General features: G+C 37.5%; 1 protein-coding gene across 5 annotated transcripts in view; it reads right to left on the reverse strand.

Annotated features, from left to right (window-relative positions):
• TFDP2 (transcription factor Dp-2) overlaps positions 1-17,865 on the reverse strand; it is a 55,371-nt gene that overhangs the window by 9,296 nt on the left and 28,210 nt on the right. The window contains exons 5-12 of one of the 5 annotated variants that reach the window (XM_085587155.1): positions 17,410-17,531; positions 14,971-15,018; positions 13,682-13,844; positions 13,012-13,158; positions 10,692-10,760; positions 8,926-9,077; positions 4,539-4,705; positions 939-3,538 (exon numbers count right to left, since the gene is read on the reverse strand). In XM_085587155.1, the coding sequence (XP_085443281.1) occupies positions 3,504-3,538; positions 4,539-4,705; positions 8,926-9,077; positions 10,692-10,760; positions 13,012-13,158; positions 13,682-13,844; positions 14,971-15,018; positions 17,410-17,531 (903 nt within the window). In that variant the 3' untranslated portion in view covers positions 939-3,503. Of the gene's footprint in view, positions 1-938; positions 3,539-4,538; positions 4,706-8,925; positions 9,078-10,691; positions 10,761-13,011; positions 13,159-13,681; positions 13,845-14,970; positions 15,019-17,409; positions 17,532-17,865 lie in introns of those variants that run through there. The other 4 variants (XM_021536945.3, XM_021536946.3, XM_085587154.1 and 1 more) reach the window with 4 other exon arrangements.

Consider the following 17,865-nt stretch of genomic DNA (forward strand, 5'->3'; position numbering starts at 1 on the left):
CCTGTCAGTTGTTTCCAGTTACACACATTTCTGCCTAGAGAATCACCAAAACCAGTCTACTGACCCAATTACATTTATGGGATTTGTTTGTTTTTGGTGTGTGTGTTTTTAATTTGTTTCTTAGATAAGACATTTCTATTCACCTACTCAAATTCTATCTTGACACAAAGTTAATATCAAAACAAAGTTACCAAGACTGCCTAGTTCTTTTCCATGGTACTTGCAAGTGGTTCCAGCTGGATACATTAAATTAGAAATCAGAGTCCTTACTCTTAAATTCTATGTCTAACTAAGCCTCTGTTTTAGACAGCACACTGGGACTGTACTACTCATAATTATCTAGAATTGTTCTGTAACATCAGGTAAAAGGAATAACTGTGGTTGTTACATACACATTTTCATTTGTCCTTCAGTGTTCTTGTCAAGCTTTGGTTCCTCTAGATTTAGCAATGCTGCCTAGTACAGGGATTGTTTTTGAAGCAGGTTGATGCAGCCATGTAAATTGGCTCAACATCCACTGGGATGGATCCACAGGCTACTTTGGTTTGTGCTGTGGAAAGCTGTTGCAGCAAGGTATTTAAATGTCGTGGTACAAAGCCAGGCTAGCAAGGGTGGTGTTCCTGGCAGCAGTCCTTGGAACATGATAGCAAACCTTGGTAAGTGGCAGTTTTAGGGTGATCTGTGAGGACAGAATAGATGAGAACAATTAAATGTAGATGGAGCTTGATGTCTTGCATCAAGATTGTCCGAAATGCAGATTTCATGTTACAGAGAACATGTTCTCACAGCTTCCTCCTGTCTGTGCAGGAGGCTAAATAATTTACAATGATTGCATTGTATTTAGACTAATAGAGCTGTACCAAATTGTTGCTCCCTGGTATTTTGAAGGAGTGTACCTGTGTGTACATGTTTAATATTTCAGAAGAATAACAAGACACTGCAAGTAATCTTGTGGTTTATTAAGACTTCTGGATAATAGCTCCTTAGTTTTCTTTTTGAAGAACAAAGTAGAAGCATGGCAGAAAGGTGATGCATAAAAACATATCCCTGCCTTTTATTTTCATTGCTTTATATTTCTAAATTCAATTTTCCAGTGGGCTCTGAGGAGCAAGGGATAAGAAGTTTGTGAAAGATAGGGAATTAAGCCATTTCCAGTATGGAAAAGTCTGTCAAAATAGAAGTGTGCCTACAATGAAAATACTTATTTCTTCTGGCTGTGTAGATCAATTACTAATAGCTACACTTAAAACCAGGGAAAGCAGTTTGAACAAACCTTCCCAACATTGTTATGTACTAGGCATACTTGTAGCAGATACACTTGGTAGAAACTTATACTTCATTTGAGAAGGCTCTAAAGCAATACCCTCGATAGCTTTACAGTTAATGTACAAATGCTGCATGGGAGTGTTGTTTACATCTGAACAAACTTGCTCAGGCAGTGGCTGCTCTTAGCTCTTTAGTTCCAACTCCAGCCCATTTTCTAGTCATGGCTAATTATACAGATAAACAGCAGAGCACTTCTTCACACAGGGAAAAAAACAAGTCCTAAACTGCACCCCTTTGCTCACTGCCTTACTGGGAGACATAAGGTGAGATGTTGTTATCCTAACTGTTAGTGCCTCAGAAATCTTATTTCCTGCTATTTTTTTTTTCCTTTTAAATCTGCAGCCTCGTGTCTAGTAGCCATGACTCAAGGGTGGGACTTGGTTGTGTGTTAAGTGCCTTTAGGATGTGCACAGCCCAAGGGAGATATTACTCTGGCTGATGTTCTACGAGTTTATGCTTGTCCCAGGCAGTGGAGTATTTCTGCTCGCCAGGCAGCCTCACTCCCTCCTTCCCACTCGAGCTCTTCTGCCCTTTGCTACATAGTTCTACTTGTTTCCTTGTTGCAAACTCCTCTGCCAGACAAAGCCCGGACCTTAGCACCAGGAACCTGCTCAGGGAGAGCACACGGGAAAGCACCTGGGTCAAAATGCAGAAATGGGCAGGAATGTATAATTAGGATGTGTCCTTGGGATGTCCTCTTAAGCCAGTGCAAGTCTCATGTTTTAGAGATTGTCAGTTATGACAGTCAAACAACAGAAAAGTGTGTTACAGAAATAACGTAAGATAAACAGAATCTTTTCCTCTATGAGGTCAATATGCCTAAGCTTCATCTGATTTCAGTGGCAGTCATAGCTGGGGATCACACCAATGAAGTATTTAAAATGCATATTACAAAAATACATTTATTTGCTCAAATACTGTGAAACTAGCAAACCTAGAAGATACTACTTTTATGAAATTTGGGCACTTGAAGAATGGCTAAAACACATGATACTTCAAAAGAAAATTCACCAACAAAGCTTTGATGTGCACATCATCAGTTCAGCAGTTCCAAGCAATTTATGTGGCTGTTCAATGCAAATAGAAAGTTATTGCTTTTCAAAACTGAGATGGTCCAACATTTTTTGTCAAGTTAAAGTTTCTTTAGTTGAACTGGTTTAGACTTAGGATTCTTCCTGCTTTTCTAGTCCTACTGGTAAGCATTTTAGTACAAACTATTGTTAGTGTTTGGAAATCAGGAATTATCTGAAAAAAATGTCCAGGCTAAGGTCAATGCACTAACAGGAACACCTACTTGGACGTATTAGGACTGGACTGGCTTCTAGAGCAGTTGTCCATAGAGTCAGCTACTGACTCTTGATTGCAGTGTATTTACTCAGTGAATAAATAAGAGACCTGGATCTGTTTTTCCTGTATAGTAGTAACTGAAGCCATGGTTCTTGGAAGAACCATCATGACAATGTAGAAGTTACCATGAATTCTAGAAACCAGTGATGACCCTTTTATTTCCCTACTCTTGCTGTATAACAAAATGTCTAAGGACTCCCAAGGTTAAAATGGGAAGATAACAAAAAATATGTAATCAGGCAGATGCTGGCTTTTCAAATATTGTACAAAACATTTAAATCTGTTTCCTTTATTGGTCATTTACTACAATTAGAAACCACCACTATGCAATTCATAATCTTTAACTGTTGATTTCTGTAGCACAATTATATAATAAGCAATAATAGAATAAACATTTAATACATGCACTGGTATGTAAATTAAAGTACATATTTTTTTTTAAAATATATATACTAGGAGGAATACCTCTGAGCTAATTTTTACAGAGGCTGAAACAGCTGAATGTAATCCATATATGAAGGGTACATTACTTCTTTAATGATTTTTGAGTAAAAAATAAAATCAATGCATTTCCTATGATTAAAACTCTATATAGGTTCCAGGCTGCTGGTTTGCTATAAGGAAGTACTCAATAAACAGGTCATGATACAGGGTTTTTTGCAAATGTAAGGAAATCCTGTTCTCTGCAGGTAAATTAATGCAGGCTTAAAATGAAAAAGAAACTTTAGTTTGATCCTCGATACATGGAAGCAATTAAGTAACTTCAACATCCCAAAACTATTAAAAGACACGGGTTCTGCTCCTTTCCCCTTTTTTACACTGCTGACAAATCACATGCTGATAAATAATGTTGAGTTGAATGAACCTGTGAGGAACAAATCAAGATTTCTTTCAACTTCTCTTTTTGTTGAGAATGCCATTTTATAAAGACTTCAGGTGCAATTTCAAAATTGACCAAAAATATAATACAAAATCTTAGTTTTAAAACCCACAGCACAAGAGGACCAGGAAAACACAAATAAGTATTGATAAACATAAGCACATCTGATGTAGTTTGATATATTAAGCCATTTAAATTGTACTACTTTTATCAAATATAACTGAATTCTAATTTATATATAGTAATGGAGAAGTTAGGGCAAGAGCTTCATTTCCTTTCCTCAAAAACAAAGGTCTGTACACATTAATTAATCGGGTAACACTTCCTTTACAGATGAAGTCCCTTCAGAAACTTGAGAAAATGCTGGGCTAAGTTTAACCTGTGGGTGCAGCAAGAAAAACACACTGACAATAACTACAGGAAGTGAGAGCAAATTGTGCCAGCTCTAGTCCAGTGATGCAACACTGAAGGAGTTCTAGTCTTGTGTCTAAGCACAGCCTGTTCAAACATGGGAGGTAAAAGCCTCTGCCTGGGACACCTGTCCTCGAGTCTGGACTTGCTTTATTTAGAGAAGCTTAGTTCTCAGGTGGCACCTGCTGGCTCCTGAGGGATTACACCCAACCAGATCAAGATGCTCTTTTTCTTTCCTTTTCCTCAGTTTGGGAAGAGCTGCCTTCTTCCAGTTTGCTCCTCCATACATTCAGTTACTCAAAATTAACACTAACACATTTGTTCTTGCTGTCAACTTAGTTATTTAAGAAATCATTTCTTCAAAATGCAGCTCACACATCACACTGTTATAAATCAGTGTGCATTAAGTCAACAGGACAACAAGAAAAACCTTCCAAAATTAAAAGTAAAACAACTGGTTCATGTACCAACCCTACTAAGTGCCACAAACCCTGAAATTTACATACATAATATAATTAAATTTGCTTCAGTTAAGTAAGGTTATGGATTTGATCAGGAACAATATTTAACTTACCTGTGATGTAGCCTTCTAAAGCTTTTGGCACCAGTGACTTTGCAGTTCTTAGGTCCTCAGCTGAGCATTTGCCTGCTTCGAGCCCAAAGGACATTCCCATTCTCTTTAGCACCTCGCTGTCATCATGAATCTCAAAAGTATTATCGAAATTAAAGAGGTATTCAAATCTGCATGTAAAAAATTAAAAGTGAGATGATTCTGAAAGAGCACAGCTGCGCTCTTCTTGCCTATTCTTTCTCTGGCAGTTTTGGCATGTACTAAGGTAAGCATCTGGAGTCCTGGTTTTCTGTAAAGGGTCCTTAAGGAAAGAGAAGTGCAAGAAATGCTTTCTCTTTTCTGTGACTGGCATGCCTACAGGTTTAAAATGGCACATTCTCAATTAAAGTAACTTCACCAGTGAAGGAACAAAATTTAAAATTTTCTACCTCATTAAATAGATTCAAAGGGGAAGAGGGAGGCCTTAATTAAACATGAACCTTCATTTGCACTAAAGCCAGTAAGGTCACCTGAACCCCTGCCACCAAAATAACTATTTTGTTTTTCTGCTTTTACATTTCACTTTCTGTTCTAATGTGCAACACTCCTCCTGTGAACTGACCTATTTACTTTGGTACAATTTTGCTTTTTTGGATGCAGCTAGAAAAGCAGTCTGTTCAGAGTATTGTGTGTTCACAACCCACCGTTTCTGCTGCAGGACTGTCAAAATGTTTTTAACTGCAAGACAGCTTTAAGAAATGCAGGGGAATTTAGGCTGGTCTTACACTGTCATCACAGGTATTAAAAGCCTGGACACTTCTGGTCTGTAAAATAAGGCTTAGTTCTCAGTACCTCCTTTCCTGCTGACAAAACCTTTATCCTTGGAAAAGCAACTCATCTGTGAGATACAGTCTTTAAAAGATAACTCACTGGTGGGTCTTCCATTACCTCTCCAAGCTCATGTCACATGTCAATTTGCTTGCTAGGTTGTTTTATAATACTTATTTTCTTATATCTGAACCAGGAAACATGGAAACTTTACAGCTCTTGAGTTTATACACACAATTTTTCATTGGTAATCTAATGCTTTGTGCTGAGTATAATTGTCAGTTACACACAGCATTTCTTTTGTGACTCATACCATATTACTTGTTAAACTTATTGTTTATGTACCTTTATTTATTTCAACATAATCACATTAAGAGGGAAAATAAGATGCGTTGTTATAATTTCAACCAGTACAATTACATTGCTGCTGCCTAAACTGGCACAGCTTGGTGTCATACCAAGCAATTACCAGCAAGCTGTAATTACTGACTCATAACTCAATTCCAATTTATGGCACAGGATCAAAAGCTGCATTTATTGATAGCTCTGCACTTCTCCCATGTGCTGTGGCCAAATACTGGCTATTAGAAAGGAAGGTAACTTATTTTCCTTTCCCACCAAATTTACACATGGAGAAATTTACAGTCTTCAGTGTTTCTCCAGTTTAGTTTCTGGAAGTCTGCAGTCATTGATACAGGAAATCCCTACAATTCTTCTATTTTGCGGTTAAAAACTTTTTGAGGATTTTCTTTCTTTTGACATGACCCCCTTCTGAACTTATGTAATCTTTTACTACTTGCATAGAGTAGTAGAAACCTTCTTTTTGTCATCACCTGTTATCTTCTCTTAATGTCTCTCAATTTAATAAGCAGCTGTATGCAGCTATTCTCTATGCATGTTTGCCATATCACTCATTATTTTTGAGACACCTGGGAACCCCCTGTCCTCTGTCCTCTCCTTTCCAGGCCAAGAAGCCCATCTGTTCCTTCTGTCAAAGCCTTTCCATAGCCTCCGACCTTCTTGCTGCCTTCCTGTGTCTCTCTTGGTTATGCCATACTTTTTCCAAGAACATGAGAGTGTGTAGTATTCCAGATATAAAGCACTGTATGCATTGGCTCTGCATGCTTTACATTGTAGTCCTTACTGTTTTTCCTAGTAATTCCCAGCACAATTTCAGCTGTTACTGAGAAATCAATTTTTGTTCTCACAGGAATTATCTACTGGGCTACCATGTTGTTATTCAGTACTACAAGCCAGGGCCAGAGGCTATTAATACTGTGTATGCAAAATTTGGGTACACTTCCAGTCCCTTTCCCATGCTAAGTACAAATTCACCAATGATTTTAATCTGGATTTTCTGCTTCTAGAGGCAGTTCTGTCTGTAGTGGTACAAGTGGCCACTTCCTACATGTTCTTACTAATATACAGCATTGTATCTCCAGTGTTGTACACAATCTTCTGCATTTCCCCTTTGAGATGTTCCAATTTTCCAAGTTTCTGATACATCTGTTGTGAATAAATGCTTGTTTAAAACAAGGTATTCTGGTTACTTTTTCTTTCTTTTTCCTAGGACCAACAGCATTTATACAGAAGTACCACATACACTAAATAAATTTTTCCTGTTTATATGGGACTTACTCATTCAGGTGCCTCATCTTTAAAATGAGTTCTTAACTATTTCCTTTTTACCTGAAGACTTTGCTTTTCCTACTCCAACTTCAGAAATGCCATTCCCAGCATGCTGCTTGGCACTCATGTACGTTCTCAAACCCTAAGCAAAACTTGCCCAATACTCTCTCTTTTTAAAAATTTAAAAAAAAAATTATTTGTGAGACATTTCACTCTGTTTTGGCTGATTTTGCACAGGAAAATGCTTAGAGGACACAAACCTATTTTCCTTCTGATACTATATCACTCTTATACATATAACATTTTCAAGCAATTACTTTCTTTTAGGAGTTTTTCTGTAAATACAATTTTGAGTAGCTAATGCTGTGAGCTTAGCTCTTCATTTGACTTACTAACATCAGTACTTCATACAAATGTTATTTGGAGAAGAAAGGAAAATGGAAGCCCTTTAAAAAGTGGCTTTCAGTCTGGAACCAAGTGCAGAGCAAGCCCTCAAGCCGACCAGTGATGGAGTCAAGCAGCACAAATACTCTCCAATTAACTACAAACTGGGAATTCTTCAAACCAAGTCACCACCTTTGCTAACTGCATTATTTAGCAGATCAGTGTAACAGTTAGAGCAGTTTCTGGCACTGTTTACCTATTACTGCTGCCACTAATTAGTTGCACAAATAATAATCCCAGTGGAAAGCTGGCTTAATTTGGGTTGTACACTTAATGACCTCCAGGTGACATACTACCAAAGCTGAGTTATATAAATTGAAGTATCAACAACTTCAGTAATTTTGATGTGCTCACTTTTAGTAGGAGTGTTTTCACACAGTTGGAGAGCATAGAAGTGTGTTACACTGCTCTGGATCCCAAATGCCAGATTAATCTCTGATTACTCAAAGCCACAGCTCTGAAGTTTCAGTATGAAACTGCTCAACTTTCTAACAACTTCAAACCTAAATGTTTAAAAGAGCAGGAAGACCTCTATAGTGAGACTATAGAATAAAAGTATAACTATGCTAAATCAAAAATGATCGTAAAATTCCCAATTTGCTGAACTGCAGTGCTCATGAGAGTATTCCACAAGTTTTGTGACAGAATACATTGGACTTCAGTCTAATTTTCTACAAAAATTCAACTTTTAATAGTATTGCTGCTTTGCATGCTGGTGCATGGGTTACTAGAGTCTGTCTATTTTTGCTGTGTGATTGACTTGAAGTTCAGTACAGGATTTGCATAGCACAGAGTGAAATCTGTAATCTACAGTATTAGAGCAAAGCCAGCTATTTTCAGCTAATAAACTGATTGTGAGCTGATTACCAATTAACGTAACAGCACCTCAAACTTCAGCCATATTTTCACAGGATGAAGAGCACAAGCACCCACAATTATATAACTGGAAGATTTTCAGATTAATGTGAATGCAATTGTAGCAGTTTGCTCAGACAGTATCACAAATTTCTGTATCTTTTCCTTCAAAGAACTTTTTGCTGCTTTCAAAGTTGTTATCATCACCTGGAGTATGTTACTTTTGTGTCACATGGGTAACTTTGTGTTTCTGACTGTGTGCATTTTAATGGCATACTAAGAAGAAGAATTCACATGGCTGCTTTAAAAGGTAGTGCTGTCCTAGTAAATAGTTTCATTCAGTTATTTCTTAATAATAATAACTTCATAATAGTTATTTCTTCTGTGCAGGGAATGCTCTTTGAAATGTCAGCCTGAAGTGCCTTTTACAAATGAAAGTCAGCCTGTTTTAACTAGTGTTAATAAACTCATCCATATTATTACTCCAGTTGCATTAAATATTGAAAAAAACAAGCAACCCCTTGAAGTGACAGTTGCAAATGTAAATGCAATAATTACTTCTAGTAAACTAGAACAATTTCCCTCATTTGTTTGAGGAAAAATTCTAGTCCACAAAGAAAATAAAATTATAAAAAGTAATTTCATAAACACTCACTTATCACTTGATATGCTGCAGTCTATAATTGTTCTTTTGCTAGTGTTGACTATTAAGAAAGGCAGCTGTATTGTGGAGGTCAAAGATGGAGGGCCTTGATTTTGCTGTTCATTTTGCTGATTTCTTTGTACCAAGTTTTTAAATGCTATTTGCTGTAAAACAAAAGAAAGAAAAAATTATCACTGTCAATAAAATAGCAGACACCAGTGTTTCCAAGAAATGGAACTCATAGGTCTTATTTACCAAGTATCAATACCTCAATAATTTTTTGTCAAAAAGTGAGTTGTGGCCTTACTTTCTCTTGGCACTGGTGAAGTTCACCAGGAGCAGAAGTTAAACCCAATTTTTTGCACACATATACTATTGACTCTGTTTCCCCTCTTCCCCTCATTTTCCCTGGAGAAGAAACAAGAAAGGAGCAGCAAGGCTTGATGGAGACTGTTTTCCCAATCCCTTTGTAAAGGCTCTGGAGTAAGAGGTCTTCTCTGGTACTTTTTATGTGTAATTGCCTCAGGGTAAGAGAGAGGTACACTGAAACAAAAATTCCCCCACTTCCCATATCTGTATTTTTATTTTCTTTCCCTTCTCATCCATCACCTTCTCTCTCTCAAAAGAATTAGTTTGGAAATTCTCCTCTGGAAGTTATTAAGCAGATGATGTTTGTGACACCACTCTCTGCCTGCCGGTTTCTTATATCTGACTGCACTTGTATGAAAGTGTGTGGGTTTAGGAAATGTTATTTGAGGGACTGAAGTCAGTATTTACCCACCTGAGGCACTGCTTATTTCATTTAAGGGGAAAAAGATGGATAGCCACAATCCCAAAGGACTGGTAAACCCTTTGGCAATCAACATAATCAGGGCAATAATGACGGTTGTAGACAGTAAGGGAGTCAACTCTGTCAATATTCGGACTAAAAGTTAAGAGGGCCTAAGTTGCCTTATTTTCACTAGTGTAATTTTATGTTACTATTGGAGGAACTGCTGATGTATTGGGTCAGACAGATAGAATCCCAATTGTACCCTAAGCAGAGAAACAGCTTTTGATGACAAACAAAGAAGAAGCATCAGATATTTGAAAGTTTCAGTGAATATCAATTACATGAAAATTGTCTCAGTGTAGTTGAATCAGCAAAAAAATGTAGCCTTATTGTCTGTAATCTCATAAAACTGATTACATTTAAATACTAAAAATCTGCACAGACTAGAATGTTAAGGAATGCTCATAACTATATTTATGAAATGTTACTTTATAAACAAGATGCATTTGAAATATATTTCAGCAATTAAAGCCAAAAGTAATCTCAAAGGTATATGACAGAAAGTAAAGGTGTTGGATTTGCCAGACTTCCACTCTTAAGATCCAGAAATATCTATACAAAACAACTCTGCACACATTTACACAAGTTGTGAACTTCATAGCTTAGGTCAAAGAGAAAATTTGAAAAATGACTCAGGGTAGCTCTGGGGGAACTTAAGAGTCAACAAAGGGGACTTGTGAGTTGTTCTCATTCCCACTAAGGTTCGAAAAGCTTCAGCAGAACACTTAGGAAAGCTTGTGGAGTCTGCTGGTTTACAGCAGGCAAAACTGAACCACAGTGGCAGTAAGAGGTCCCTCTACCAGAATCCAGAAATGTCACAGGGGTCAAACTTTTCTCCTTAGTATGTCACAACTGTTAGTTAAATCTAGAAAGAACTTCAGAAGGTCTAACATGTTTGATTTGCACTTGATATTTTCACTTATGGGGAAAAAAAAATTCAATATACCTGCAGTAGCAGTTCTTGCAGCTGGGCTCGCTTCTGTTTTATCCTTTCAATCCGCTTCTGTTTTTCTATCTTAAAAGATAAATGTAAATGCATCAAGATACTTAGTTACCTTGTCCATTCCCTTGTGCCAAACTGGACAGGCGTTCTTTGTAAATGAAGGCAAATTGCATAGGAATAAGAGTTTATCCATTAAACAGGTCTGGCAGACTGTAATGTCTTCCTTTGTCAACAGTTTTAACTCCAGTAAGGATTTAATTATCACAAGAGACTACTATGTCCCCCCCCATTCTGCCTCTTTTATCTTGCACTGTGTGCAAATTGGTACCAAATCAAACACTTGCTCAAGGGGATGAATTGGGGTTTTTTTGCTTCTGCCCTCCACTCTTTTGGAATTGTGCATGTCCCACTGTTCTCCTAGCTGCAAGCTACTAGACATAAATATATGGAGGCTGGGCTTCTGATCACCTATATCTTACAGTGACCTCCACTTTTTGTTTGAGCCTTGATTAAATTGACAAGACTGCAGCAAGAAAAAGGGGCAGAGGTAACATTTTCTATGGGAGCACAGCTCTTGCAGCAGCTCAGTTACTGCAGGTTGATGTGGCCAAGCTGCTGCAGCTGGGACAGGGCAGAGTTGACCCTGCAGCTGCAGCAGTGTGTGGAAATGTCCTCTGGTGCAATGCTTAAGAATTGGACTACTGGGGCTGAAAGGGCTTTTTGCTCATCATCCTCTTTGGTGCCAGCACTGTATTACTGGCTCCCAAAATTAAACTAAACTCTTAAACTCTTAACTCCCAAACTAAACTCTTAAATTACTTTTTCATTCAAGCTCTGAAACTAAATAATGTGGTATTTTAAAAACTTATCTGGCCCAAACTCCTCTATTTTATTTACAAGGTTGCTTTGTGGTGGTTCCCTCCTCACACAATTTAATGTTTAAAATGCATCTTTCAGTTGGCTTTCTGTGCTGGGATCTTAAAACCAGTCAGCAGTACAAACATTCAGGCATGGTTTCTATATAACGAGCTCTTTTGCACTGATTTTTGTACTGGTAATCTTATTACAGATTCACATTGTAAGAACAGTTGCCACTTTATACAGCCTTAAAAGCAAAATTAATTCTGATTTTCACACCATGAAAATACAGCTTTGTTTTACATTCTTTTCTATTATGTCAGAGGAAACAACATTTTTTGAAAAATATGCCTGGCTTCCATTTTGTGCACGTGTAATTAGAGCCTGAAACAGCAAATTGCATATGATTATTGAAGATAAGACAATGAAATTCAAGTTCCATATTTGTAACAATAACCTATACTGAGACAATGCATTCACATGAATGCATGCAAAATGTAGATTTATCCAGAATTAAAAAAAAAAACAACATCCTGGAGCATAATGATTGAACTCATGCATTCTCCTTGGATGTAATGGAAAAGGACAGTAAAAGATTTTCTCTTACCACATCTAGAAAGACAATTGATGTAAATGACCCTGCACAAAAAGCAGTGTTCTGTACTGCAGAGGCACCCACCCACCTTTTAAGATACCTCATGTTCAAGTGTCACAAACAGAAATGTATTTGCAGACAGCCATTACAGCAGGCTGCAGTAAATACAGTGACTTGTGCTTTTTATTTATAGCACATTTGGCCTGAAGGACAGGCAACATTTGTGCATATAAATTCTGGCATCCCTGCAAAAAACACTGTAACTCTTAGCCTGCTGAAAAAATAATGGAAATAACTGATGAGTAAAACTTCTTGCTTTCTCTGGCAGATCATAACTAGTATTTGACATTCCAGCAGGAATTATGTTTCAGTTTAATTGCCTTTGAATTATATTTCCAAGTATAGATATTAATAGAGAATTGGTCTAATTTTAAATGTAAACAATTTTGTGAGCATAACTGAACCATAAATTCTTTTGACTTTCTTCTGGTTAATTCAAGGTACTACAGACTTTAATCTTAAAAATGATCCCTGATTTAATCAATGACCATTTTTGTAAGGTAAACAGCTCTTTAAAAAACTAAATCTAATGTATACTAAATGAAACTGAACTAAACATACGCAAACATATTTTTTCAGTTTATTCCCAAAACTAAATATAATGTATACTAAATGAAACTGAACTAAGCATACACAAACATATTTTTTCAGTTTATTCCCATATCAAAATTTGTATTTCCATAGTGCACAAGCATCAAAACTAATCAGGTTCAAATTAAGAAAAAAAAAAAATCCCTCTTCTATAAAGAAGAGCAAGTCAATTATCAGAGCATGTGAGTAAAACTGAATTTCCCATGTACCTCCCTTTACCTCTAGGTTCTGACATTCCTGAGCTGAGTTTGTAGGAAGGCCGATCCATCGGATTTCCTTCTTCTCCTTTGAAATGATGTTCATTGCCATCAGGACGTTGAGGGCATCGTAAACTCTCCGTCTAATATTTTTCTGATCATAAGCCTGCTAAGAAAAGAATACAACACTAATTACAACAAGAGAATTGAATTTAAAAAGGAAAAGCAATTTAACACATCCTCCATAGACATGGCTCAAATGCCAAAATGGCAGTTGTGGTCAGAGTGGTGTTAAACCACGATCCTTTTATCTGTGATACCCCTTAGATACCACACGGGCATGTTTGGTTGCAAATGGAAGCTTCAGGCCTTCCTGAAGCATCTCTACAGAAAATTCCATCATGGCAAGTCTGGCACAATTGAAAAGCCTGACAAGACCACATATACAAGAGTAGCCTTTCCTTAAAGTTAATTATTTTGGCAGATTCCTCTATGTTGTTTATAATTTAGAGGGAGTTCAATTCTTCATCTTAATTCTGTATTTTTAGATTTCAAAGGGTAAGTCTTTATATTTGAGAACTAGTTAAGTGAAGGAGAGTATAGACTGTGGCAGGACAGTGCGGAAACAGTATTCCATGATAAAACAGACAAATCTGTATTGGTATGACAAAATTCAACACATATTTGCTTACTGAATCTGTTGCTAGGTGGCTGTTAGAAGTTGTGAATTCTGATACGAGCTCATCAGCGACTTCATTGTATGAAGTTGTTCCTTTACGCTGAACTTTTTCACAAACTTTCATTGAAAAATGTCTCAGACCCTTCCCATTTTTATCTCCTTTCTTGCTTCTCTTACTGAAAGAGAAAAGTATTATTTTAATACATTGAATGTTAATAAGCTACTTTGTTTCACAGCAAAAGGTCTACCTTTTGTAACAGAAATCTGGACTATCAAAATGAACAATAAAAGTTTTACATCAGTTTCTTGTTTCTTACAAGATGGCAAAAAGAGTGCACTAAAGCCCCTTCCCCTTCCTTGACTATTTCTACATTGGTAGCATTTGAACACATGCTGCTGGGAAGATGCTTAAAAGGGATTTGTAATTAATCTCCAGGTATTCTCACAAAAGAACAACCAGAAAAAAGAGGAAAATCTCCCAGGGTGATTATATACCTGGAAGCCATGTTTATGTGGAGCTCTCATGTGTGTGCCTAAAATAGAAAGGCTCAGACATCCCTATGTAATATACAGCAGGAGATACTAAACTTGGTCATTAGAGGAATTAAGGTGTGTCCATCAAAGAATATATCCACATATATACATCATAGTATATATACATATATACATCTATTCTATGATGTATGCATCATAGAACAGATACAAGGATCTCTTTTGTAGAGAGTAAGTACATGGTTATTGGGTTTTAAGGTGCCAAATTAAGAACTGGCAAACTGTCAGGGTTATTTTCCATTCACCTTCTTCCAGAAAAGCTAATGGTAATGTAATAGATAAAAACAGGAGCAGTTGTTTTTATCACACAAACTAGGTCTGGATGTGTAATTTAATAGAAACCTTTAAAAAGTTCAGCTGTGTTTTTGTTTATTTTTTCTTTTTTTTTTAATTAGTCTCATGGTTTCATTTGATAATGTGTTCCATTGTCAAAGAGACAATGGAGAGCTGCTATTTTACAGAAAAAGGGCTCCAGTCAGCAGTAAAATACTAAATAAACCATTAAAAAAAACAAACAAATAACGGTTTTCAAAATTGTGAATGCATCTAAGAAAATAGAATACAGGTAAAAGAAACAAAAAATAGTAAAAAGGAACACCAGCAGACTAAAAAAACCCCAAGAGAGCTTTGATGTGAAGGAGTGAAAACTGCTGAAAGAGGAACTGGACAGTTATCTTTCTGAAAGGCAAATACTTCTGAAGTAAAGCAGGTATGACTCTATACATAATATACACAGTCAGCAACACTCACCTTTCTGAAAAATCTGACTCTATAATTTCTTGAGTCCGTTTTCGCTCCCTAAGACAAGACAATTCAAACTTAAGTTGAAAATAACATTATATCTGTAGACTACTAAAATCACTGTATATGGGGCCTAGCTGGTTCTAGTGTTTGCTGTTACATGTTTACTGAAAGGGAAAAATACAACACACAGAGCTTGACAAAATTTGAGGAAAGGTGTTTAGGACTCGTGGAGGAAGTTGTTGGAGCTCACTGCCAGAAAAATGTTATTCCAAATTTTACCATGCTTTGCCCACAGGAATTGGGGGAAGCCACTTCATCTGGAACTACAGGAAGTGGTGGTGTGAGCTAGATGTGCAAAGTCCATCAAAAAGGAGAAGATGGACTCCTTTGAAAATTCCTATTTAAAATTCTTACATATGTAAGAAAAATGTCTTTAAACAGTGCATAAGGCATATTTTCAAGACAGTGAATGTTTAGGAATCTTTAAACAAAACTCCAGGGTAAAACACTAAACATATTCCTGTTAGAGCTGATGCATACAGAGCTAAAGACAGACTCCGAAAAAGCAGCTGCCACGAATTTTGAACAGCAGCAGCAGTCTGCAATCACTGGCCATTCCTTATTCTCCAGTTTATTCCCCACAGCAAGCAGGAGCTGCTTTCCAGCCCTACCTTTTCCTTAACCCAAGGCAGGGCCCAAGAGCTGTACTGAGCTGGGAAACGTTGTCTCCCCGTGCTTTCCAAAGCTGGGCTCCCAGCACAGACTTACACAGCTGAACACCTGACAGTGCTGGGAAGAAAGCAAAACAAAAAGGATGGGTTTGAAAACCTGTGCTTGAAAGCCAGCACACTTTGGTTGTGTGATCTCCCTCGGCAGCACCAAAGGGATTTCAGTCCATGGTGCTTAAGTGGAGGCTGAGCAGCTGGGGCTGGGGTCTGCCCTGGGCCAACAGTGAGCGAGAGCTGTGCCCTGCTCTGCACTCCAGGCTGCCTGTGCTGAGTCCTGCCAGTGAATGTGCTCCTCTCATTTTGGAAATAATTTGGAGTCTGTAAAGTAAACAATGGGTAAAGCAAGCATTCTGAAGTTTCTTCAGCAAGAGCTTGCTACCTCAGTTCAGGAATACCACAGACCTTTCCATAGCTCTGTTCCTCAAGTTAAAATATGGCCTATTGTACGGATTTCTGCATGCATCACTATTGACTGGTCTGTCTGGAGTCATCTTGAGCCTAAAATTATGCATGAAGCAAAAGATAAAGCTCACTGGAAATCCTGTGTATCGACTTGGACAGCACACAAACAGAAGGATGGTGCTGCTTGGTGTTGTTTGATGCATGGCCACAAGGCTGCTCTGGGAATCACCACCACTGGATGACACCTTGGAAAGCAAGGCATGTCGATTCTTTGGTTTAGTAAGCTGTGAGAGACAGTAGAGTTTGTCCCTCTTCTGGGTACTGAAAGAGCACCTGTCTGGCCTCCACATTTCACAAAATGTGCAGGAAAAAAGTGACAACTCCTTTCTCAAATAAAATCAGAACTAAGTGCATTCAAAATGTATTTCAGGAAATGAACACTTAGCAAAAAAAAAATCAGCTTAAAAACTGCATGGCTGGGCCTGCAGTTTATTAACTCTCTGGGGAGTAATTGGGAAGTACAGCCTATGACAGACCTTGCTCACAGAGTAAAATGGAGAAAGTCAAGGCACAAACATTGCACTCTCATTTCTGCTCTTTCCTAGATGCTCAATTTCCCACCTTTATTGTTGAAAAGGTAATACTGACATTCATCACTGATTAGAAAAATTAATCTAGATCCAGAAAATATTACTTTTTCAGAGGCAAATCACTACATCTGTTTTGAGACAGCTAAGCTCAGCAGCACTGATATTAAAACAAAATATCAAGAAACACTGTAAAGACCAGATTTAATTAGAAGAGATAAAGAGAGTCATGTTTGGCTGGAGCACCTCAGAACCCTATGAAACTTGTTGTTAATATAGAACAGTAATAAAAATACCACACTGATTATATTCAAAGTTTTCTATTAGGGTTTATTCTTAAATGCCTTTTGAAGTGTTTTTGACTGTCTCTCCCCCTACAGCAGTAGACACCTGCTGCTGTGCTCAACAGCAGTGCTACATAGATATACATACCATGGACTTCTGGAAAAATAAAGGCTTCTTTTAACAGAGTCATTGTGACTCTCCATTTTTACCAAAAAACAGACACTGTCAGAAATCACAATTAAAGCAGACAGTGAAGTGACTGGTGCTTATAATTTGTGTTCACATGCTCCATCAGAAGTGCCTCCCAGTCTGAAAAGCACATGCCATACTCCATTTAGTAGTGCAAGAACGAGAAACTGTAAGTCAGCGAAGATTCAATAGTATAAATAGTGGAAAAGATGAGAAGAGATGCTCAGACATCTTTCAATGAGACTCAGCCTTACCCTGGGACCCAGCCAGAAGCCTCTGTTATGTGTGTCTGTGTGACCATTGTCGGAGCTGCGTTGTACGGACTCCCAATCAGAACACTCCCTGAACTGGTCAGCCTTTGCGGTGTGCTTATGATCTGTAAAATTCAGCAATAAAAACCACAGCTCTAAAGAAAACAGAAGTAATTACAGCCCAAAATTCATACTAAGCTTTGCACTAAGAAAAGTAATAATAATTCTGTACAAGAAGCAGTTGTAATATACAGAAGAGATGGCATCAGAAGATCTTCATATAGCAAAGCCCTTACAGCACTGCTAGGTTTCCTATTAATTGTACCATATTACAAGAACCAGACAAATTATTCCAAGTAATTCCCAGGTATGGCAGATGGGATCTGTACCTATAGACACCCAATTGTTTTCTCATGAGTACATCTAGGCAACTTCTTTACCAATGTAATCAATACAGCC

The sequence above is a fragment of the Lonchura striata genome, chromosome 9, assembly GCF_050655825.1.
Source record: "Lonchura striata isolate lonStrDom1 chromosome 9, ASM5065582v1, whole genome shotgun sequence".
Lineage (NCBI taxonomy): Eukaryota > Metazoa > Chordata > Aves > Passeriformes > Estrildidae > Lonchura > Lonchura striata.